The 21,233-nt window shown below is 38.8% G+C and overlaps 1 protein-coding gene across 5 annotated transcripts; it reads right to left on the bottom strand.

Moving 5' to 3' along the window:
- Positions 1-682: 682 nt before the first annotated feature.
- On the bottom strand, positions 683-15,166 carry LOC122351196 (secretin receptor). Of its 5 annotated transcripts, none has more exons than XM_043248091.1 (13): positions 12,449-12,868; positions 11,506-11,620; positions 7,606-7,701; positions 6,697-6,806; positions 6,135-6,241; positions 4,502-4,634; positions 4,229-4,382; positions 2,928-2,988; positions 2,670-2,739; positions 2,408-2,499; positions 2,115-2,193; positions 1,216-1,257; positions 683-1,028 (listed from the first exon to the last, which is right to left on the bottom strand). In XM_043248091.1, the coding sequence occupies exons 1-13, from the start codon at positions 12,509-12,511 to the stop codon at positions 885-887; spliced, it is 1,266 nt and encodes a 421-aa protein (XP_043104026.1). In that variant the 5' UTR covers positions 12,512-12,868; the 3' UTR covers positions 683-884. The 5 variants fall into 5 exon arrangements, with proteins under 5 accessions (XP_043104026.1, XP_043104024.1, XP_043104028.1 ...); XM_043248089.1 differs by having other exon boundaries at positions 2,055-2,193; positions 12,449-12,866; XM_043248093.1 differs by lacking the exon at positions 12,449-12,868 and adding an exon at positions 15,093-15,166 and having other exon boundaries at positions 887-1,257; positions 2,055-2,193.
- Between the last annotated feature and the right edge of the window lie 6,067 nt (positions 15,167-21,233).

Below are 21,233 nucleotides of genomic sequence, written 5' to 3'. Positions count from 1 at the left end.
CCTGAAACATACCCGCATTCAAGTGTTTAAAAATGAAGACATGAAGCTAGAATAAGATGTTTTTATTTAAGCAGATATCGTTCTTTTGATGTTTTGCATGTTCGCACATTCATATAACAAAATATGTACAAAGTAATACCTAAATAGGGACCTAGTGGTATACTTTAAAGCAGGAGCGCCCTTTAACCCTGTTAAAGTACACTTAAAGGTATACTTTTATGTATTTAGTCAGTTTGCCAATTTAGTCCAAAGCAGTATTGAAATAGTACACTTAAAATATACTACTAGTACATTGATATATGTACACTTAAACTTAAAAATATACTCGAGCTTTACTTATTTATAAAAATAAACTTGAAGTAATGTCGCACTTTATATTTCAGTGCAAGCATCAAAGCTGCCAGCACCTTCCAGCAGATCTCCACGTGTTCAGTGGAGGAATTACTTTGAATTTGCTTTGTTTACATGTGTACTGTGTATATTTATTAGTTATTATTTTTTGAAACATTATTATATTTTGAAATTGTATTAAATGTATATTATATGTATATAAATATATTTAATAAATGTAAACGTATTTTTCTTAAATATATACATTTGTTTGTTTGTATATATATATATATATATATATATATATATATATATATATATATATATATATATATATATATATATACACATATATATATAATGTAAGCAAAAACGTTTATTTCGAATGCATTTAATCGCGATTAATCGTTTGATAGCACTAATAAGTTACTTTCAGCGGATACAGGCATATGTTTCATAACGACTATGACACCATGAAAATACGAGACAAACACAATCGTTTTCATACACTGGTCTTTGGATGTGGCATGGGACGCTGCGTGTCGCTGTGGTTGTCAGGTGCTGGGACGCGTGAGCAGGGAGACCTGCGTCAGCGGCAGGCCGCTGTTACTCAGAGAGCCGTGATGCACCCTGGGGTCTCCATGGAAACGCTGCTTCAGGCGCCACCGTCTCCATCGTCTCTGGACTTCGTATTGCACCTGTGGAAAGTTAAAGGTCGGTAGCCGTTACGATTTCCCTGCTCCTCGTGCCTAGAGCGGGATCGGGTAACGACGAGCGAGTCTGACATGCGCAGGAAATGTGTGATGCATTGAACTCGGGCCAGTCCCTGGAAAGCGTAACCTGAGACAATTCGATTCGAATTTCAATTCTTTTTGATTCACTCACCTCTCCGTTCAGAAAACAGTACAGCAGTGCCACGATAAACCCCTGTGACAGCGAGAGCAACATGAAACAGAAGCAAAAGTTGACATGGATCGTTTCGTAAAAGTCAGAGAGAGTATAAACAGCAAAAGCGATGTGCAATAAATGCAATATACAATGTATACGCGGTGTATTGTTTCCTGTTCAGTTTCCATACGCAAAACTATATATCTATATGCTATATAGCAAACTTCGGCAGCCTGATTGTTTATCATTGCAAAAATGTAAACTGTATTACCGCACCGTTTTATACATGAACTTGGATATATAATGAATCTAACTTCATCCGCGCACGTCCCGTAAAGCTATATATACAATACGGCAATTCTCAGCTGCGTGATTGTTTATATAGCTGCAAAAATGTAAACTGTATTATCGCACAGATCTATATATAAAGTAGGGCATATACTAAATCGACATGCATAAACGGATAAACATTTTTATAACAAAACTGTTTTGTATTTCGTAACCGTATTCTCACCCAGCTGTAAATATATTCAGTTTTATCAGCATACACACACTATGTTCACGAAAATCAATGCATGCTATACAAGATCTATATATACAGTCTACTCATGTAGGACAATGTAAATACTGTACACTATAGCATCTCGGCAACCCGAGAAATGTAAATTGTCCTACGGGTCAGCTCTAATCTGCTAAATGTGCCATAAGGCATGGAGATATCATAAACACAGACATCATTAACTTCTGCAGAGCTCCTTTGAAACGACAGATAAATGAGCCGCGACCGCTCCAGTGCGCATGCGTTTGTATAAAGATGTCGAGTGGTATATCATCACCTGCGTGGATGCTAACGCTAGCTCAATGACATTCCAGATTTTGAAGGTTAGCATGCTCACTCTATCGGGGAAAAAGGCGAAGAGCACATACTGCAGGCCGAACAGCGACACTAAGAGAAACGTAGATTTCGCCAGCTTCCTACAACATAAAAAAAAAAGAGCTTTGTGAGCGCGTCTGATTTAGGCGCTCATTCATTTTTCAATCACACAACGCTGTTTTTTCGGTTAACTGGAGTATGTGATTTCGGTGTAAAAATGATTTTCCATTTACAAACGGGCATTATTTTTGTCGCGTCATTATTTTTTGCAATTCAGTTACTGCCGGTGACCTCAAACGGGTTATTTCATCTCACCTGTGATGATTGATTTCGTTTCCATGCATGTCGGGGGCTTTCATTTTCGCCACCAACGTCCGGATGATGCTCAGAAAAAACAGCATGTTTACCTGAAAAACAGATCATTAAAAAGACTATTAGTTCGGATAGTTCGTAAATATTCTAAACAGGGCACGAATGTTATGAATAATTCTTGTAAGCGGGGCGATTTGAAAGTAAAGTCACTGTTTAAATTAGAGAGAACTGGCCAAATCTGACTTGGACTGGAAGGTTTGCTTACTGTGATGAAAATGATGACTGGTACTCGCAGTATCCACCATATCCAGCCATGATCTCTCGTCTCCCAGCATCTGACAGCACACATACACAAGCACAGTCATGCCGGATTAAAATAGCCTCTCTTACATAATACAAATATAATAAATAATGTTTTGTTGTCGTGTGAAGGAGGCTGGTATAAACAAAGAAAGCCCGGGGAGATCAGATTGAGCTCAGTGGAGTCCAACTCTCAGCTTTCACCCAAAGTTTGCGAACGTACCCTTCATCCTGATGCAGGTATTTGGCCAAACTCCAGCTAATAATAATGAGCATCGGGATCCCTGTGGGAACAAAAAATAAGCTTTGATTCCCTTCGATACGATTCTTGTTCATGCCGATTCTTTTGTCTTTTACTGTTCAAGTTGATAATCCGCTAGAAGTTCGCGAACTTAAATTGCTTTTGTATGAATGATGTACAGTTTGAAGCTGAGAATGATGCTCTGAATTAAAAAAGGACGCCCGCTCAATGTCACAGATCGCTCCGAAATAAAATTCCTGTCAGTCTCATGTCGTTCCAAACTTCTTTGGCAGAACATAAGATTTTTGAAAAATGTTGATAGCGTAACATTTCCTGTTCCCACTGATGTTATTTATGTGCATATTTAAAAAATCCATATGTGAAATACTGTGCAAGACATAGAAAGACACAGAAACATCAAAGCTAAAACATGTTGATATTTGGAAAATATAAAATACAGACATGCATTAATATATATTATCCAAAACTTATAAATGCAAAGATTTATATGAAGATACATTTTTTATGCATGTTGTTTTAATAAAGCTGTGTGTATATATATATATATATATATATATATATATATATATATATATATATATATATATATATATATATATATATATATATATATATATATAACAAATATTGACAAATATTGTTGCTACATATAAATATGTGATGAAAATATCTGAATGCAGTTAATGAACCATCACCGGTCCCAGACCTGTACATCACCTTACATTTTATTTATGCTATGTTATTTTTGTTATGTGCCAATAAAATCCAATAAAAGTATGTCACATAATAAGCGATATCACCTGAATAGTAAGAGGAGTTGTTTTCATCCCAAATAGCCTAAATACATATAAGTGATCAGTCAACAGAAGTTAAACACAATATTATCTGTTTAAAGCTTAAAATTGGCAACAAAAATATTGCCCATAAAGCCACAAGAGAAATGTTGTACGTCTCTGAGCAACGCACAGCAGGGTTTGGTTTACGAATGAATCCCCATTTTGAGCGAATCTTGTGAACCAATGATTCAGATCATTAAAGTGATAGTTCACCCAAAAATGTAAATTCTCTTATCATTTACTCGCCCTCATGTCATGCAAAGAACATTTTAAGTCTAACGAGCATCTAATGAACCAATGGAATGGTTAAATAGAATTGAAAGGTTCTTCACGGAACGCCCATAAAGAACCTTTATATCTAATAGTACAGAACTATCACTTGACGACCACAAAGTGTCACAATACTTTCAGGAGAGAGGACCCTACCCCAGCCAAGCAGGATGTACCAGTGCAGGCGTTTCGACTGTGAGCGCAGTGAGAGGTTAATGAGGCTGTGCAGATAATGTCCTTCCACCAGCAGCCAGCTGTAATTTGCCAGGATGCAGTAATTAGACAGGAACAGTGCCACTTTACAGCCAGGCTGAGGGAAACCCCGGAAACACAAAACGGCTCAGAGAGCTTGTCTGTACATTTCTTTATGATGTATATGCAGAAGATAATGCGTTTATGCGCGCGTGTTGTGTGGTCGTTCGTGCGTACCGGATGGGAGTTGCAGTGGTAGTACTCCTGTGAGTAATGCAGCGCGGCATCTCGGATGAAGATGAAGATGGCTCTCAGGATGAAGGACAGAAAAAGCTGCATGTGGATAAAATTGCGAGTGCAGTGCAGCTTCCTGGAGGAGGGATGGGGGTCGGGACGGAGAGACATTTAGAGAAGAGGATGAGGCTTTTTTAAACAAATGAAACACAATGTGTGTAAATTCAGTGTGGCGTATGGAGTTTTTCTAAACGAAGCATTTTCTAAACTTCCCTGAATGTAAACATCTAAATGTTAAACATCTTTATCATCACAAAGTAACCGCAGTATGGAACTTGGAGCGGGAACGGCTGAATTCTTTGGCTGATATCATGAGTTTAGCTCAGACAAATTCGCCACGACGTCGAGATACTTTCCATCTTCCATGTTCTCGCTCAGAATGACAGCTATTTGAATTTTAACGTCTTTTCGTATGATTTAAGGTTGTTATCGCTAACGGGACCAGCACTGGAGGACAGTTTCTCTGCGCTTGAGGATTTCTGTGAGATCTGCATAGTGTTGCTTTTAAAAATTAATGGAATGGTTTATGCGTGTTTAAAGTGAACTCTAATTTTGTTGTTTTTGTTCTTTATCGGTTTCCTAAGGTGACAATCCTTTTAGTACTGTGCATACTTAAAGGTACTCCACTATCCCAAAATGCATAACTCAACTAAAACCGTTTGATCTATGAACATGTATGATATCTCAAATTACGCCGATCGTTACTTTTACGTACTCACTTTTGTTTAGTAACATAAAAGCCAGGCAAAATAAGAGTTATGACTTTTTTCTCACGCTTCTAGATTTACATTTCGTAATTCAAGAGGTTGAAAACGCACAAAAAGTATTCTCTTACACTGTAAAAGAAAAAGAAAAAAAGAAAGTTGAGCCAACTTAAAAAATTTTAAGCCAACCAGCTTCTGTAGAATTTTGAGTTTTCACAACTTACTCAACCGCTGTCACACAGACTAGTTTAATGATCCTTATAAGTTGCACTATTGTCTGTTTAGGGTCAGAAAAATCTTTTTTGATTTAATAATAAATGGTGAGTAATTAATAATTGTTTTTGGAGCAAACTATCACTTTAAAGTACATTAAATGAGGAACTTAATGAGGCCATACTTAAAAAGTTGTGAAATAAAACTTTGAATATCACATAAAACATTCACAAAAAAAAATGACCATTTTCCTCCAACGAGACCAAAGTGCTAAATTGCTACGCTGGCACCAAATATAGGACAAGCCAGAGTGGCTCTCTTTTTATGTAAAATGACTTGCGTTTCAAAGCAGATACTCATGCTTTCAGAGGCAGACGCCTGCTTTTTGGGTACACAGTCATGAAAGGTGGTTCTAGGAAGTAATTATACCAAACATTTGACCAAAACTAAATTTGAGATGCTGTGCAGTGAGATTGGACCACTGGTCACAAAGACACACTTGGAGGCTCTTTTTACTTCCAGTCCAATAAGCAACCAACCACAGCACCTTCATAGCAAGTTTTTGTTTGCTGCTGTGTTGTTATTAGACTTGACTTTATATGCTCATAAATGTGAATAATCAAACACACACACACACACACACACACACAGTGTGTTACCTGAACACACACAGCACTGAAAGGGCAATGCTGAGTGACACAAAAGAGATGGCGTATCCCACAGAATACATAATCTTCACATAAAAGAAATACTCCTGTGAGACGTCCTAAGAGAAAACACAGATCAATTTACAATTAGCATTCGCATTTTTCATATATTTATTGTGTTACACTGCTTGCGTCACTGATTCAGTTAAATGAAGATAGGAAACTATTGTTGTGCTGTTGTCCGTTGTTTTTCTTTCTTTAACGTAAGTGCATTTTCTTGTTTGCTAGTTTTTCTTAAAGAATACACTGCAAAAAAATGCTTTTCTAGCCAAGATATTTTGACAAAAATATCTAGAAAATCTTAAATAAAAAAAAACATTTTTTACTTGAAACAAGCTAAATAATCTGCCAGTGGGATAAACAAAATAATCTGCTCTTCTTGTTTGAAATAAGATTATTTTGCTTCCCCCGTTGGCAGATTAGTTTGTTTGTTCCAAGCAAAAATCACTTCATTTTGTCTAGAAACAAGAAAGTGTAGGAATGTAGAAATGAAACATAATAACTGTGATAGTACCAAGTCGATTGGGGTTTGAAAGCTGTCGTTGAGGCCATGGCCACAGGCGAGTTCATACGGGGGAAAGACTTCCGACCAGCCGCTCTCAGTGCAGTTCTTCATCACCGCTCCTGACGACAACAGACACGAGACAAACAGCAGGCAGCGCCATTACAGCCCCAGAACCACCCAGAGTACTCTTCGTTGTAAAATATCACATACGGTTCCAACAATCAGTCATTTAGTTAACTCTATGAGCGAAGCCGCTTCATCGTATTTGATACGTGAATATCGAATTTCTCAAAGCTTTGCTTGAAAAGCCTGTCGCTCACAATCTACTCTTTTGTAAAAACATGGAAAATCTTTACTGATTTTCATAAAGTAAACTTAATGTTTATATACTGTTTGTAATATTTCAAGAACACTTGGATGGACTTTACTTGATTATTCATGCAGATGTTATTATAATGCATCAAACAGGATCCATCGGCTTTTGAGCTTTCTCTCAATCATTATTGTATTTCATTGCATTTTTTACCCTCACAGTAGAATTTTGATTATAAAACTAGGCATTGAAATATCATTTTAAGAAGGCATACTTTTGTAAGATAGTATGACAGCTGATAATTATATGCTTTTTATGCAAGTAGCTCATTATACTGTTAGAGATCTCATTTATTTACATTACAAGCTATCAGAATTTCAGCAACTCATACATAAAAAAAATTCCCCTTCCTTGAGCATGAGCTCCATATTCTTTGTTATAAAAAAGCCTGATGTATCACATGTTACACAAAACATAAAAGACGCATGCAATTTTTTGCTTTGTTTTGAACTGTGCTCTGATTGTTTTCATTTTCATTTTTTTTTTTTTACAAGTTAAATAATATTCAGAAAAGCTTGTCTGTGAAGACCCAGGATGCACCTGACCTTTGACCCGAAGGAAATTGGGGCATGGCCTTGACACAGTCTCTCCCACTCCAGCATGAGGCCAACAGTTCAGATCATCCCATAAAGCACTGCAGCCTGGAGGACGAGTACAACACAACAGTGACTACAAGCATATCTAATTATTGCTCTACTAAAAGTCACAGCGTTTTCACTCGTGAATGTCATTTTGCTATGCATTAGCAAATAATATTTAGCAAATACTTTTTACAGATTAGTTTTGAGAATACAGAAGCTTTTGACGTGAATGTGAATTATCTTACGCATCTAAATCACATTTTATTTTGTAAATGCACTTATTTCGAGACTATTTTGGAAGAAGCTTTACAGCAAGACTTTCTGGACGGCTATTGACCCGATGACTATTTAGATATTCCTTAACATTACCAAAGATGTTTCAGAGGGTACCATTTAACAAAGTAATAAAATTGTGTATTTAAAGCATCTTTAAAGCATCTCATGACGTCTTATCAAAACAAACAGAGGCCTAAACCAAGTTCTTTCTGGTTGAACAAACTGCGAGTTGGTAAGTAATAACACCAACTTTTTCTGTGAAAAGTAAAGCCTAAAGCAACGACATACATCTCAGATGCCAGCTTTCTCTTCTAGCATAGCAATGCCTCTGTGCACGAAGCAAAGCCCATTAAAATGAATTAAAACAATTTGCGATCTAATTATCTGCAGATGGATGAAGGAGACAGCCTATAGATTAAACAGTGTTTCGAGTTTCTAGACCTGGAAAGTCTTGTCAATTTATACGATATATATTTTTCTATCTATGCAAACATTGAGGAAAGTGCATGTTTTAAGAGAAAATACTATTTAAGTCTTTCTACAACAAAATTTTGTTCAATTCAATTTGTTTGAAGGTAACGCTTTATTTTACGGTTACACCTAGTTTGCTTATTGGTATGCATATTACTAAAATAGTAGTCATTTATTAGTGCTGATTAAGCACATCTAAATGCCTTATTCTACATCCTTAATCCTAGCCGATACCTAAAAATGAACGACTACCTCACTAACTATTAATAAGCAGCAAATTAATAATTCATTGAGGGAAATGCTGTAGTCAATAGTTAACAAGTTATACCTATTCTAACGTGTTACCAGGTTGACTAACTGTCAACTAATTTTAGTGTGGGTGTCCAGATAAGGTGTCTTACTTGTTATTGGATAAACTTTATGCCCCTAAATTAAGATTCATGAAGTAAATCGATGTTGTTAGCATTAATATACTATTATAAATTTCTCTCTCTCTCTCTTTCTCAGTCTGATGAATAGCAGGAAAAGTTGTGTAGGGTTTGTAAATGTTTCTCTCGGTACTTTCTCTAATGAAATACAGAGCAGAGAGGTTGTGAGGAGCAAAAGAGATCTGTACAGCGTTGTAATGTTATTGCGATGTGCCTGTGTTGACAGGCCAGTATTGACTGTTTCCTGTGTATCTAAAGGATGGACAATATTTTGAGGACAAAAGGATTTCTGCTAACAGAAACCTCAAGGCCTCTTTACACTGAAAGTTTTACTGTTAGAGGTCTGAGAGAGACCTTCCTAACCATAGAGGGTATTCTAATAAAGCAGGTTATGCGAAAGTTGACAGAAAAGACAGTGTGTCTACCAAACACTGATCATTACTATGATGCGGAATATCAGCTAAAGTTACAGGACAGAAGTATCACAAGCCATTTTTTAATGGCAATATCGTGGTAGCCAGGAATTCGTCTGGTGAAGACATAAAAAACTTCTCCAGTTTCATTTAGTTGCACAGTAGTAATACAAGCAGGTGTGACGATTGGTTGGCGTGGTATTAGTCCCGCCTCTGCTCCACCGTGATTGGTTAGCCGACAAAAAAAGTGACAGTGGGCAGCCTCAGCCCCGAGGCTGTGAAAAAAGCTCAGTGCCTCATCACACTCCTGCCGTTTCAAATTGATAGCAACTGTTAAGATACGCTAGCCACAGAAAAAAAGGCTTTGGTGGACACACGGCCCACGTGTTTTCGGGTTTCACTGAGAGTTTGTAAGCGGCTTTAGCAGCTCGTTCTCTGAATGTAAGCGCAACTGCCCAGTAGGTGGTGGCATTCACTAAAATGCAAATTGCAATTATACAAAAGAAGAAGAAAGCAATGGCGCTTTTCATCTTAGCATCCGTTTCCATTTGGATTGAGTGCTCTGATGAGAACCGGGCCTGTTCCGTTTCCCACACATGATCTTTGCCCTCAACCACTTATCTACTTATAAGATGTGTTTCCTGTATTTGGCCAAAGTGTTCAAGTGGGCGCACATGCGATTACAACCTTTGATCACCTGATGGGACACACTCACAACAAGCTGTTTTAGGAACGCAAGTAATACTTTTACTGAGCTGGCCGAAAACAAATATTCGAAGAGGTTTTTACTGAGCTTCACTAACACATTTTATTCTGCGCTTCTAAGTATCTGCTGAGCAGTTCCTGCGAGACAAACGGCACCGTTTAGTATTTGTGGCACTTCTAATAATGGTATAAAAGCAGCTGCAATACATTTTCAAAATACACTCATCTCCGCACCAATAAAATGTGCGACACTTTACTCTTTAATACCAAATTATGTGTAAGATATAGAATTAATTTGACTTGCAAGTAGAAAGCTTCCTTTGAATCCTCAAGATTTGAGGTTAAAAGACAACCCAGCGCTGTGTGAAATAAGAACCAATACGTTTTGACCCAGCAGTTGGGTAAAACGTTTAGTCCAACCTTCTGGGTAGTAGGCCAACTGCTGGTCAAAACGACTCAATCGCTGGGTTTGGGTTTTTTTTGACCTGGGAGAGCCAAAAGTATGTGTATGGGACAGGCCTTAAGTTCCAACTTTGAGTTGACTCAACTAACTCCAGTCTTCATATTTGGAAGTAACAGATAAAAACAAGAAGTAAGTTTTGCATTAATCAACTCAGACTTTGAAGGACGACAACTTAACCTGGACAGTACCTGGAAATAATCTCAGCACCTATGGGTTTCATCATCCTGACCGTTCTTTTATTAATGCTCTTTTGGTTAAATACCTCAGAAAAAGTCAGTTTTTAGTCCATTTTCACTTCCGGCGATTGTATTTAGGCTTCAAAAACTCGTAAAAGTTATGCTCATTTGTGAAGATTTCCGCGATGAACGAAAAAAACGCACAGGAAAAAAAGTCCTGTTGGGATTTTGTCAAGGGTGACGTGAACTCCTGGGTTTGGCCGCAAAAATACGTCATTACTCTACAGCGCTTATTTGCATGCGGATAAATTCTTCTCAACTTTGACGCATTGCTGGACATGTCCGCATTGCGCCAATGGTCGTTGTTGCTCATGTCACCGTAAATCACCGGCTGTCGTCGAATCCGCTCGCTTTGTCATTCCGGAGCGCAGTTACGTGTAAACAGGGCGTTAGAGTTTATGATACTGTCACTTGAACGCACACAGACCCTGTCAGCCGAAAACAACAGACGCTCACGCTCGCATTGCGCTGCATCCTGAGCCGTGCCAGCGTTAGACCAGCAATCGTGTGTGTACTCACTGCGCTGGAGGGCGTTATATATCTATAATCTGATAAGAGTGTGATTTATGGAATATGGATTATGGAGGCCGTTCTCTAAACTTCCCTCCTGATATCACATTACACCTCTTAGGAACACACATAAACACTTATCATTTTGTTTGTCCACATAAAAGACAAGCATAAAAGGGCATTAGGTGTCTTGATGTGTATGAAGGAGGCTTGTGGAAAACACTCTAGGCATATCAAAAATAGCTGCCCCCTAAGTGAACTCGATCTTCTCATTAGGTGTGTGTGTGTGTGTGTGTGTGTGTGTGTGTGTGTGTGTGTGCGTGAGAGAGAGAGAGAGAGAGAGAGAGACTGTAATGGCTCGCCTGTGCGTGTGGACCCAGTCTCTGTCAGGTTCTCTTGATAGATGATGTTGTAGCAGTTTTCCTCCTCTCTGAGTAGCATGAAGTCTAGATCACATTCTGGAGGAACGGCACACACCTTGGACCGCACACACACACACACACACACACACACACACACACTCTTATATACAGGTATCAAACACAAAAACTTTACAGCAGACTCAAAAAGCAAGATTTATTTTGTTTTCTTCAAATGAAGAAATTAAATATATGCAATCAAACGTCTGGAATAATTATGAGGCTGCATTTACTTGGTCATAAATACATTAAGAACAGCAATATTTCTGTGGAAAATCTGGAAATGAAGACTAGAGTAATGATGCTGAAAATTCACCTTTGCATCACAGGAATAACTTGCTTTCAAACTGATTCAAATAGATTCAAACTGTTTTAATAAAGGTATTTTTTATATTGGTAACACTTTACAATAAAGTGTCATTTAACATTAGTTAATGTACTAACTAACATGAACAAACAGTGAACAATACGTATTTATTAATCTTTGTTAACATTAGTTATTAAAATTGTGATTTTAATAATGCATAAGTAAATGCTTACCGAAGACAAACAAATGCTGTAGAATTATTCGTTCTTAGTTCATGTTAACTAATGCTGTTAACTGATGTTTACTAATGAACCTTATTGTAAAGTGTTGAATATTGAATATTAATTGAAGCCTCTGTAGTCGTGACAGATTGTGTAAAGTTAAAGCCAAGCTGTCACTTGTCAACAATTTCTCAACAAATATAAAAAACAACCGTTTGGTATTTATATTAGTATTTTTGTCTTGACAACATGCCCCTCCGTGTTAACTGCATATGATAAAAGAAAATGAAATAACCCATGCATCATATATTTAAGCACGCCGCCTGTTTAACCCATACTGAGCTCAGTCCAGACTCACGTGAGAACAGGAGTGAAGTAAAGCCGCGACAGCAACCAGGTGTAAAACGGCAGAAATCTTCATTTACGAAACTTCTGTCGGCAGAGCTCGACGACAAGCCTGTAATCTCGGTCCTCTGGTGGAAAGGTCTCGCGTCGCTCGGTTTCATCTCCTCTCGCGCATTCCTTGACGCTCGAGCGGTCAGCCCACGAGCGACTGCTGAGACATCTCCTCCAAACATCTACCTGACTGCTAACCGTCTCTCAGCACAGCCTCTCCTTCACCCACAAGCGTCCGCTGCGCTCATTTATTGCGCGCAAAGAAAATACGACCGTGCGCGCGGGCTTGACGTGAACCTTCTTGCACGTGCACAGATAAAACCAGAGACAAGCCGTCATCTCATAGTGTAATAGTGATAAATAGATTTTTTTAATTTAAAGTTAATTTATTTATATAAACTAATAGAAATCCCCCAACAATTAAGGTGTTATGAGTGAAAGGTTGTTGCGTGTTTTCTGATTTACTTTTCTGATTAAGAGTGTTCTTATGAATTTGTTCGCTTTGTAATCAGCTGTTGAGTGTTAGGTGACACACACCTGCCTAGGATCCTTCCATAAATACAATTCTACGGGATTTTTTTCATTTTGCGAAACAATGATTGTCGTGACTATTTGTTGCCAAGTCTTTGGATCTGGCGGAGAATTTGGCTTCATTGTTGCAGAGGGGGATTATGATTTGAGGTGCGTTTTGTCTCACAGACCTGGCAACCCTAATTACACCCCACTCACTTTCATTGCATGGACAAAACACATTTTTCAAAATTTCTTCTTTTGTGTTTCATGAATTGGTTTGGGGCAGAATTTTTGTATTTTGAACATTTTGTATGTCAAGCAGCTCAGTCTCAAGTCTAAGGGTGTTTTCACACCTGGCCCGTTGTTTTGGAACATGGCACTATCCCCCTTTAGCTCATTCTTTTGGGCATATAAAACTCGGCAATCGCCTGAACGAGGTGCCAGCGAACCAGGCTATATTACAATGTATGATGGGAAAATACATTCAGTTCCGTGAAAAGCATAGGCTTTGTTGATTTGCTAATACCTCAGAATGAACCCCTGAATGTCTGTGGGTGAGTATGTCTTCGCCATTCAAAATCAAAGAGCACTTTTTCACTTCATAATGACGTTTTATTGCTCTTTTTCATAGTAGGTGCATTTTAAAATGTTTTGACGATCAATCCTGGGCTCCTGCCCAAAATGCTATATAATGACAGCTACAAAAAAAGGGCGTTGTTTCATTCTGATGAGTGTCCTGCTGAAAATACACCTAAAACCAAGCTGGTTGACTGGTTTCCCAGCCTGGTCTTAGCTGGTTAAAACTGGACAGCAGGTTTTAGAGAGGTTTTGTCCTCATTTCCGGACTGCCAGCCTGGTCTTAGCTGGGAGACGACTAGCTAAAACCAGCCTGACCAACCTATCCAGGCTGGGAGACCAGCTAAAACCAGCTTAGTCAACCAGTCAATCAATGAGAAAACAGTTTACTTGCATGTGACTTGTAATAACTAATTTGCTCTGTTTAGTAACCTAGCCGTGTGAAAGCAAACCGCACCAAGCATAAAAAAGCAACATAAAAAAAGGAACAAAGCGATAGATGTACAGGTGTAAAAACACCCTACGTTCCTCTTTTCCTCTATTGGCTTCCATGCAATGGAAATGTAGGGATGAGAAGGCGTGAACAATTATTTTTGAAGCTTACCCTATAGCGCATTACCCAATTAATAAAGTTATCTGCATCAAAAATGGTAATAAATATGTAGAAAAAAAATTCTACCCTCATTCCGAGCCTGTCTCGGTTTTTAAGTGTCCTTTAAGGCCACTCTTATAGGAAGGATAAGATGATTCTAAGGGCTTTTCCCCCAGAAAGCAATTACTACAGAGGGAACCCTGGTGTTCTTTACAGTCGGACTGATACCATGTGCATTAGTGAGAGAAATCTTTACGTCAGTAATAGCAGGCAACAAGCGACCGTCTGAATCGTTGTATCATTCGCTCAACCAATTTGTTCAAAATCACTTATTCATTCTGTGTTTGCTCCTAAGGAACTGCTTTTATCAAGCTGATATATAAAGGTCATCACATTCACAATCATGTTTTTGGTCCGAATATCAGATAAATGACAGCATGAGGTTTTTGTTCTGGTTGTCTTTGATTGTGTCAGCGTTTCATTTCCTGTGCTACAGGATGTGCCGAGTTTCGCTGAAAACACTTAGTGACCACAGCAATTGCCGTTCGATGCAATAACTTATATGGTGAGAGCTTAAACAACCATTTAATTAATGATTAAACAATCTCCTTCTGTGTTCAAGAAGCGACGAGTTACTTATATCCCCCATTTAAGCAGATTTAGATAAACCCTTATTGCTCTTTACAGCCTTTAATAAAAAAGCCCTGCTTTCAGTGGATCCCGATGACAGCTGTGAGCTGTATTTCTGTGTTGGTTGATGTTCCACTTGCCATATTTGGAAACACAGACACATTTGGAGCATATTATGATATAAAGATGTTTATGTAAGCACGCAATAAGTACCGCTTCGGCTATGAAATGTGGGACAGGATGTTCTCGAAAAAAAAAGAAGCGCTTTTGTTGGTTTTGGTGGAGAGAAATTTACCTGATGTCAAAGGTTTTTCGGTCTCGTACGTACGCTTCCCAGGTCCCACACACACTCGCAGGCCTGCAGTATGCGGAAGTCTGGAGATTAATGTCCGCTGGCGCTTGTGTAAACTGACGTGCTGTCTCTCTTTGATCAATGAGGTGCTTTTTTATTGACTTGATAACGTGATTATTCTCACCAGACAAAAGCGTGTCTGTGTGAACTTGTTTTCACCACGAAAACAAAAGAATTTCGGCGTAGGGCTCGATTTGACCAGTGAGGCCGCCGTCCCGTTGCCCTGCGAATTCTTCAAAAGCCCAAAAATCAGCAAAGACTGGACTCGGTATCTGACCAGAAACATACTTAGTATGTAAGTTGTAAATTGTATTCAAGTGTTTAAAAAGTAGAAGTGCGAAGGGAGAAAATGCAATGGCACAGGTCAGACGCATATCTGGTGCAGGATAACAATTAAATGACTTTCATTCATCAGATGAACACAAACTAAGGTCTAAATCACCTCTTGTATAACCTCAGTATGGGACGTCCAAAAATAACATTTCAAAAAGCGCACGAGGCGAATGTGACAGTGAGTCACACAACGAATCAGTTAACGAATCAGTGTCTTCTTAAGTGAAACAACAGGCATGTGTGAGACGGTTACAAATACTAATGTTTTAAATTTGACTGTGGTGTTCACTTTGCGTGGTTTCCGCGTTATACAGACTAAAAGCCTTTGCTTGCGTTCATCTGAAGATAGAAAGAATTTTAATTTTTGGGTTAATTAACGAGAGTCATAGAATGAAAATATCTTGAAAGGCCAATTTTTTGAGTTGTTCACGTCACTGTCTAAAAGGATAATTAATTAATAGATAATTAATACCACTACCTGGTAAGAATATCACTAAACATAAATTATAACACAAAAAATGAATTCCCACAAAACTATTACTTATGTTTTCATCAGTCTTGTGTATTCAGCCGATATATTACACAACTAATAACTCTATCAAAACAGAAAGAATAACTAGTCAGCTTTTATGGGGGAAAACCCAGCTTTGCGACCTCAGCATGCTTCCTCAGATCTGATGGTGAACTACTGAACCCAGACGCTATCTGATGAAAGTCATAACTAAAGTAGAAGAATCATTGTTTCTCACATCAAGCATGCACATTTGAGCTCATGCTTACCATTTGTCATGTGCATAAGATAAAATAAAAATGTAATGTAGGGTTTTAGATTGAAATAAAACAGTAAGGAATAAAAAGTACTGTTTTTTCTTCAGATATGTACTCAAGTATACCAAAGATTTGCATTACATTACAAAATGAGGACAAAATGTGTATTTCTGTTGCAGAACACAGAACATATTTTGAGATGTATATCTGTGTTTTTATATCCATAAAGTCATTTGGAGCCTAATGCTGTTAATGACCTCAATCACTTGCATTCTTCTAAACATCTTCTTCTCCGTCTTGCAGAAGGACGAAAGTCATAAGGGGTTCGGAACGATGAATAAAATGAGGAGAGAAGACTCTTTTAGGACCTTTGTGAACTTCATAACGTTGGTTTAAGATTTGGGCACAGATTCTACTTCATTTGGGGTTCTGAATTAAGTGTGGCATAAAATGTTTTTTGAGACCTCTCTATTCACACAAAGCTGACAAACCCAAACATCGTGATGTTGTCACATTGGTGAATTCATTTTATGGAGCGGTAATTTCCACAGAGAAGATGAGCTCTCATTGTAAACACGGTTGAAGCGGCGATCGTAACTGTCATGCCTTCATCATACCTAACTAAGCATCTATATATAGCCAAGCGGACATCAAAGGACAATGAGAACGCTGCGATGCAGCCTCGGGCATAATTCACCAGCAAACCAAAGAAAATTACAACCAGTGTCCGTAGGAAAAGAAACATCGCTGTCTCTTACACACACACAACTCTGCAGTGATTCACAGCATGGCTATACGCTTTGTGGTTTTTAGACAGTCTGCAACAGCTCAAGCTTGTGTGCTGCATCACAACTACTTTACTGTACACAGTAAGGAACGGCTCGGCATGTTTCACACACACACTCACACACACACACACACACACACACACACACACACACACACACACACACACACACACACACACACACACACACACACACACACACACACACACACACACACACACACACACACACACACACACACACACACACACACACTCACACACACACACACACACACACACACTCACACACACACACACACACACACACACACACACTCACACACTCACACACACACTCACACACACTCACACACACACTCACACACACACACACACACACACACACACACACACACACACACACACACACACACACACACACACACACACACACTCACACACACACACACACACACACACACACACACACACTCACACACACACACACACACACACACACACACACACACACGCACACACACTAACACACACACACACATACTCACACACTAACACACACATACTCACACACACACACACACACACACACACACACACACACACACACACACACACACACTCACACACACACACACACACACACACACTCACACACACACACACACACACACACACACACACTCACACACACACACACACACACACACACACACACTCACACACACTCACACACACACACACACATACTCACACACACTCACACTCACACACACACACACACACACTCACGCACACATACTCACACACACACACTCAAACGCACTTACACGCACACACAGTCACACACACACACTAACACACACACTAACACACACACACACACAGTGATCAGTTATCAGGCCACATTAACATCTTAAATGGTTTGTATAACTGGTTTTAATACATTTCAATAAATTAAACTCTATTAAACATACAGTCACCCACATCATTTCATCACACTCCAAAGTTTTCCAAAGTTTCTTTTTTCTGTTGAGCGAAAAAAGAAGATATTTTGAAGAACGAGCGAAAGCAGCAGTCGATTGACTTAATTTCATAAATAAAAGTGTTAAGTCTTCTGATAAGCTTCTTTTGTAAATTCTTATTTAATAATAGTTCTCAGTTCCTATTGTTTAAGATTTCTCTTCTTGTGTGGTTGTTTTTTAATGTAAGTCACAATTACGGGGATGGTTCTTCGTTTTCTGAACTTCCCATACACCCCGGCCCGCAATATAACTTTTTTCCTTCCCTTATACCGTGGCCAAGTTCTTAAAGAGATGATTATTTTATTACTTTTAAGGCAATGAAGTTACTCGGTCATTTTAGCACATCAGTTTTTTGAGGATTTACTTGAAAGTGAATCTCTATATAAGACAGAGTGGATTCTTGTAAACTGTTGTAAAACTCTGCATGGTCTAACGTTTATGGTCTCTTTAGGATTGGTATCAGAACAGATCTGTACGGTAATGCTAGTATATCACTGCTGACAGCAGGGTGTGTACAAATGCAAATCTTTGCAAAGAAGCCCTGCCAAGACGAGCATAGCCGTAATTGCTCACAAATCTGCACAGACTACGGTAAACGTTTTTTTAATGCATTTTTAAAGTGATTCGTGTTTTAAGAGCACCAGACACTTGAAGTGATGCTGTACATTGAACAGCTGTCTCTCTCTAGCGGCTGTAAAAGGTAGCAGGCGATGTTCATGAGCTCATAAAAGCGTCAATGCAAATGGTTTACTCTGGGATTTCGTCTGCCAAGATCGGAAACGTTAAGGGTGTAAAAGGAAACAGTTTTATATGTTTTTATTCTTTCTTTCGATCTTTAATCTCTGAGCGGTCCACACATCCTTTTTGTTAATAAGGATAGCCAATAATCTGGTGTTATGTTTTTAAAAATTAGACCAGGCCTGTATTTTTGCTTGAGTTCTAATGTATTTCTTCTCTCTGTGTCTCTATATTTTCTTCATCCTTTCTTCCAACAGCAACACTGTTTTATAATTAAGGTGTTGCTAGGCTGTTGCTAGGCGACCTGGGGTGATTGCCTTGGCAACGTGTGTCAGTATATATGACTTATAATAATTACAAATGCATATGATATATGTTAACAAAAAAAAACACGGGTAATTATGAAATTATAACAGTGTCAATAAGGATAGGCGCGCAATCAATCTAAGAGATTTTTATATTATGTAGCACTTAACTACTATGCACTTGCATTAAAATGAATGATTTGGTACAATGCGCTTATTAAGGAAATGTGTGCGCGTGTGATTCATGCACTGTATATTTTTAATCAGCTTACTCGTAATTCAATACAGACCCTCTAATATCATTGGCTCCTTTAATGAATTGCTTGTGCTTCTCCTCATTCGCATCAAAGCATCTAAATGAATATTTCTGGTCTGTATAAGTGAGAAAAACAGGATCAAAACAGGAAATGAAGATTGCCTCGGAAGGCCTTTATTCACCCTACAGCTGAAGATGGATGGCCGCGCTCTTCTTGGCCTTCAAAATCTCGAACCCCCCCGTTCACCGGCATTACAGAATTCGGAGGAGCGGAAAGAAGAAAGTCACAAGCGCCTAAGACGACTTGAGAGAGAGTCACACACAGCTGCTTCTTCCTCCTCTTCCCACTCCTTCCTGTTCATTATAAGGAGTATCGCTTAACATTTGTGTCAGCGAAGCATACATCGTATTAGCATACAGCTATTGTCTGGCCACGTTTCCATTTGCCTCGTGATTAACAGGCCACGCAAAACACAGCCAGAACTCATCTGCACACGCACAAAGTACATTAATAATGCTTCTGAAAGGCTTAATTAATTCGTTAATCTCCATTTATCTGCTGCCAGATATTTTACTAGTCACTTGTGTAAAGGAAGCGTGCTTAATTTGAAAGTTTTGCACCTTCTTACGTGTCTTACGCTTCTTTTTCATGCAGAAAACAGACCCAGTGCTGATATGATAAACATGATCGATTTTTTTCACATTATTTTATTTTTGGAATATAAAAAGACTGAATGAAATGCATCCTTTCAGATTTAATACATTTACTCAACAGCACTCAATATCACAAAATATATTTCATTCGTGATGCATAAAAAGTTATTGTTATGTTATTTGTATTACGCATGTTATGGATATGTTTCGTGTGTGCTTGTAAAACGCCAGACGGTAGTTCGTGGAGGCTGTGCTTTGTGTTTCGTGGCTGTTGCATGCAGGACCTCCACACTCGGGCGGAGGAGCTCTCTTTTGTCCCGACAGCGCCACCTAGCGTTTAGTCCTTGTACGACTGGCAGTGAATTTTAAATGAACCGTATCCATCTTTTACCTCAGCGCGGAGGTTCAGGCTCGTTAGACTTTGTAGGTAAATAACGAGGAGTAAATGGTAACCGTGTGCTCTGCGAAACAGTGCGTTCATAATTCAGACATTTAAATGTCATTAAAATAATATGCTGAGACACACACCATTTTCAAAATCGAGCAGCAAAACGAGCTGCACAGTTAAAAATGCAGTGACTGTGATCGCTGTTTTTGCTTTGATTTGTCACCAGAAGAGACCGAGACCTGTTTTTAAAACTTGTACGTACTTGTGTCGTTTAAACGATTACTTGCTGCTAGGAAGGAGTATTTAGTTTGCTACCTATTTCTATTTTGCATTTTCACTTAAATAAGTGCCCCTCGGCTGAGAACGAAACGAGTATCAATAGCTAGTCAGCCATTCGCCCTGCTAAATGCTAGGCTAATCAGAAGGAGGCCGCATCTTTTATCACTCTCTCTATCTCTCTCTCAGACGGTGTATTTATTGGTTGTGTGAGCGCTGTGTCCAGCCTAAAGACGCAATCTTGCTAACCTGCGCCCTATTTCTACATCTTCTGCCCCCTTTTCTTTCTCTGTGGGTCTTTGAACCGTCAGACAGCTGTCAACAGAGCTGACTTTATTTCTGCTTTCTCTTCACGATCCAGACTCAACGTCTCAGGTTCGACTTAGACCCGGATTCACCCAGCTGCACTGGCGAATAATGTCAAACAGCTAAATATACTCAACTCACTCTCCCCTATGCAATTACAACTCATTTGAATGCCGTGCTATTACTGTAGTAACTCTTTACTGTAGTAAAGATTGTGGTAATCTACCTCCCCATTGGGCAAACTCCTG

This window comes from Puntigrus tetrazona, chromosome 9 (genome assembly GCF_018831695.1).
Source record: "Puntigrus tetrazona isolate hp1 chromosome 9, ASM1883169v1, whole genome shotgun sequence".
Taxonomy (NCBI): domain Eukaryota; kingdom Metazoa; phylum Chordata; class Actinopteri; order Cypriniformes; family Cyprinidae; genus Puntigrus; species Puntigrus tetrazona.
This window is presented reverse-complemented; position numbering and strand designations above follow the sequence as displayed.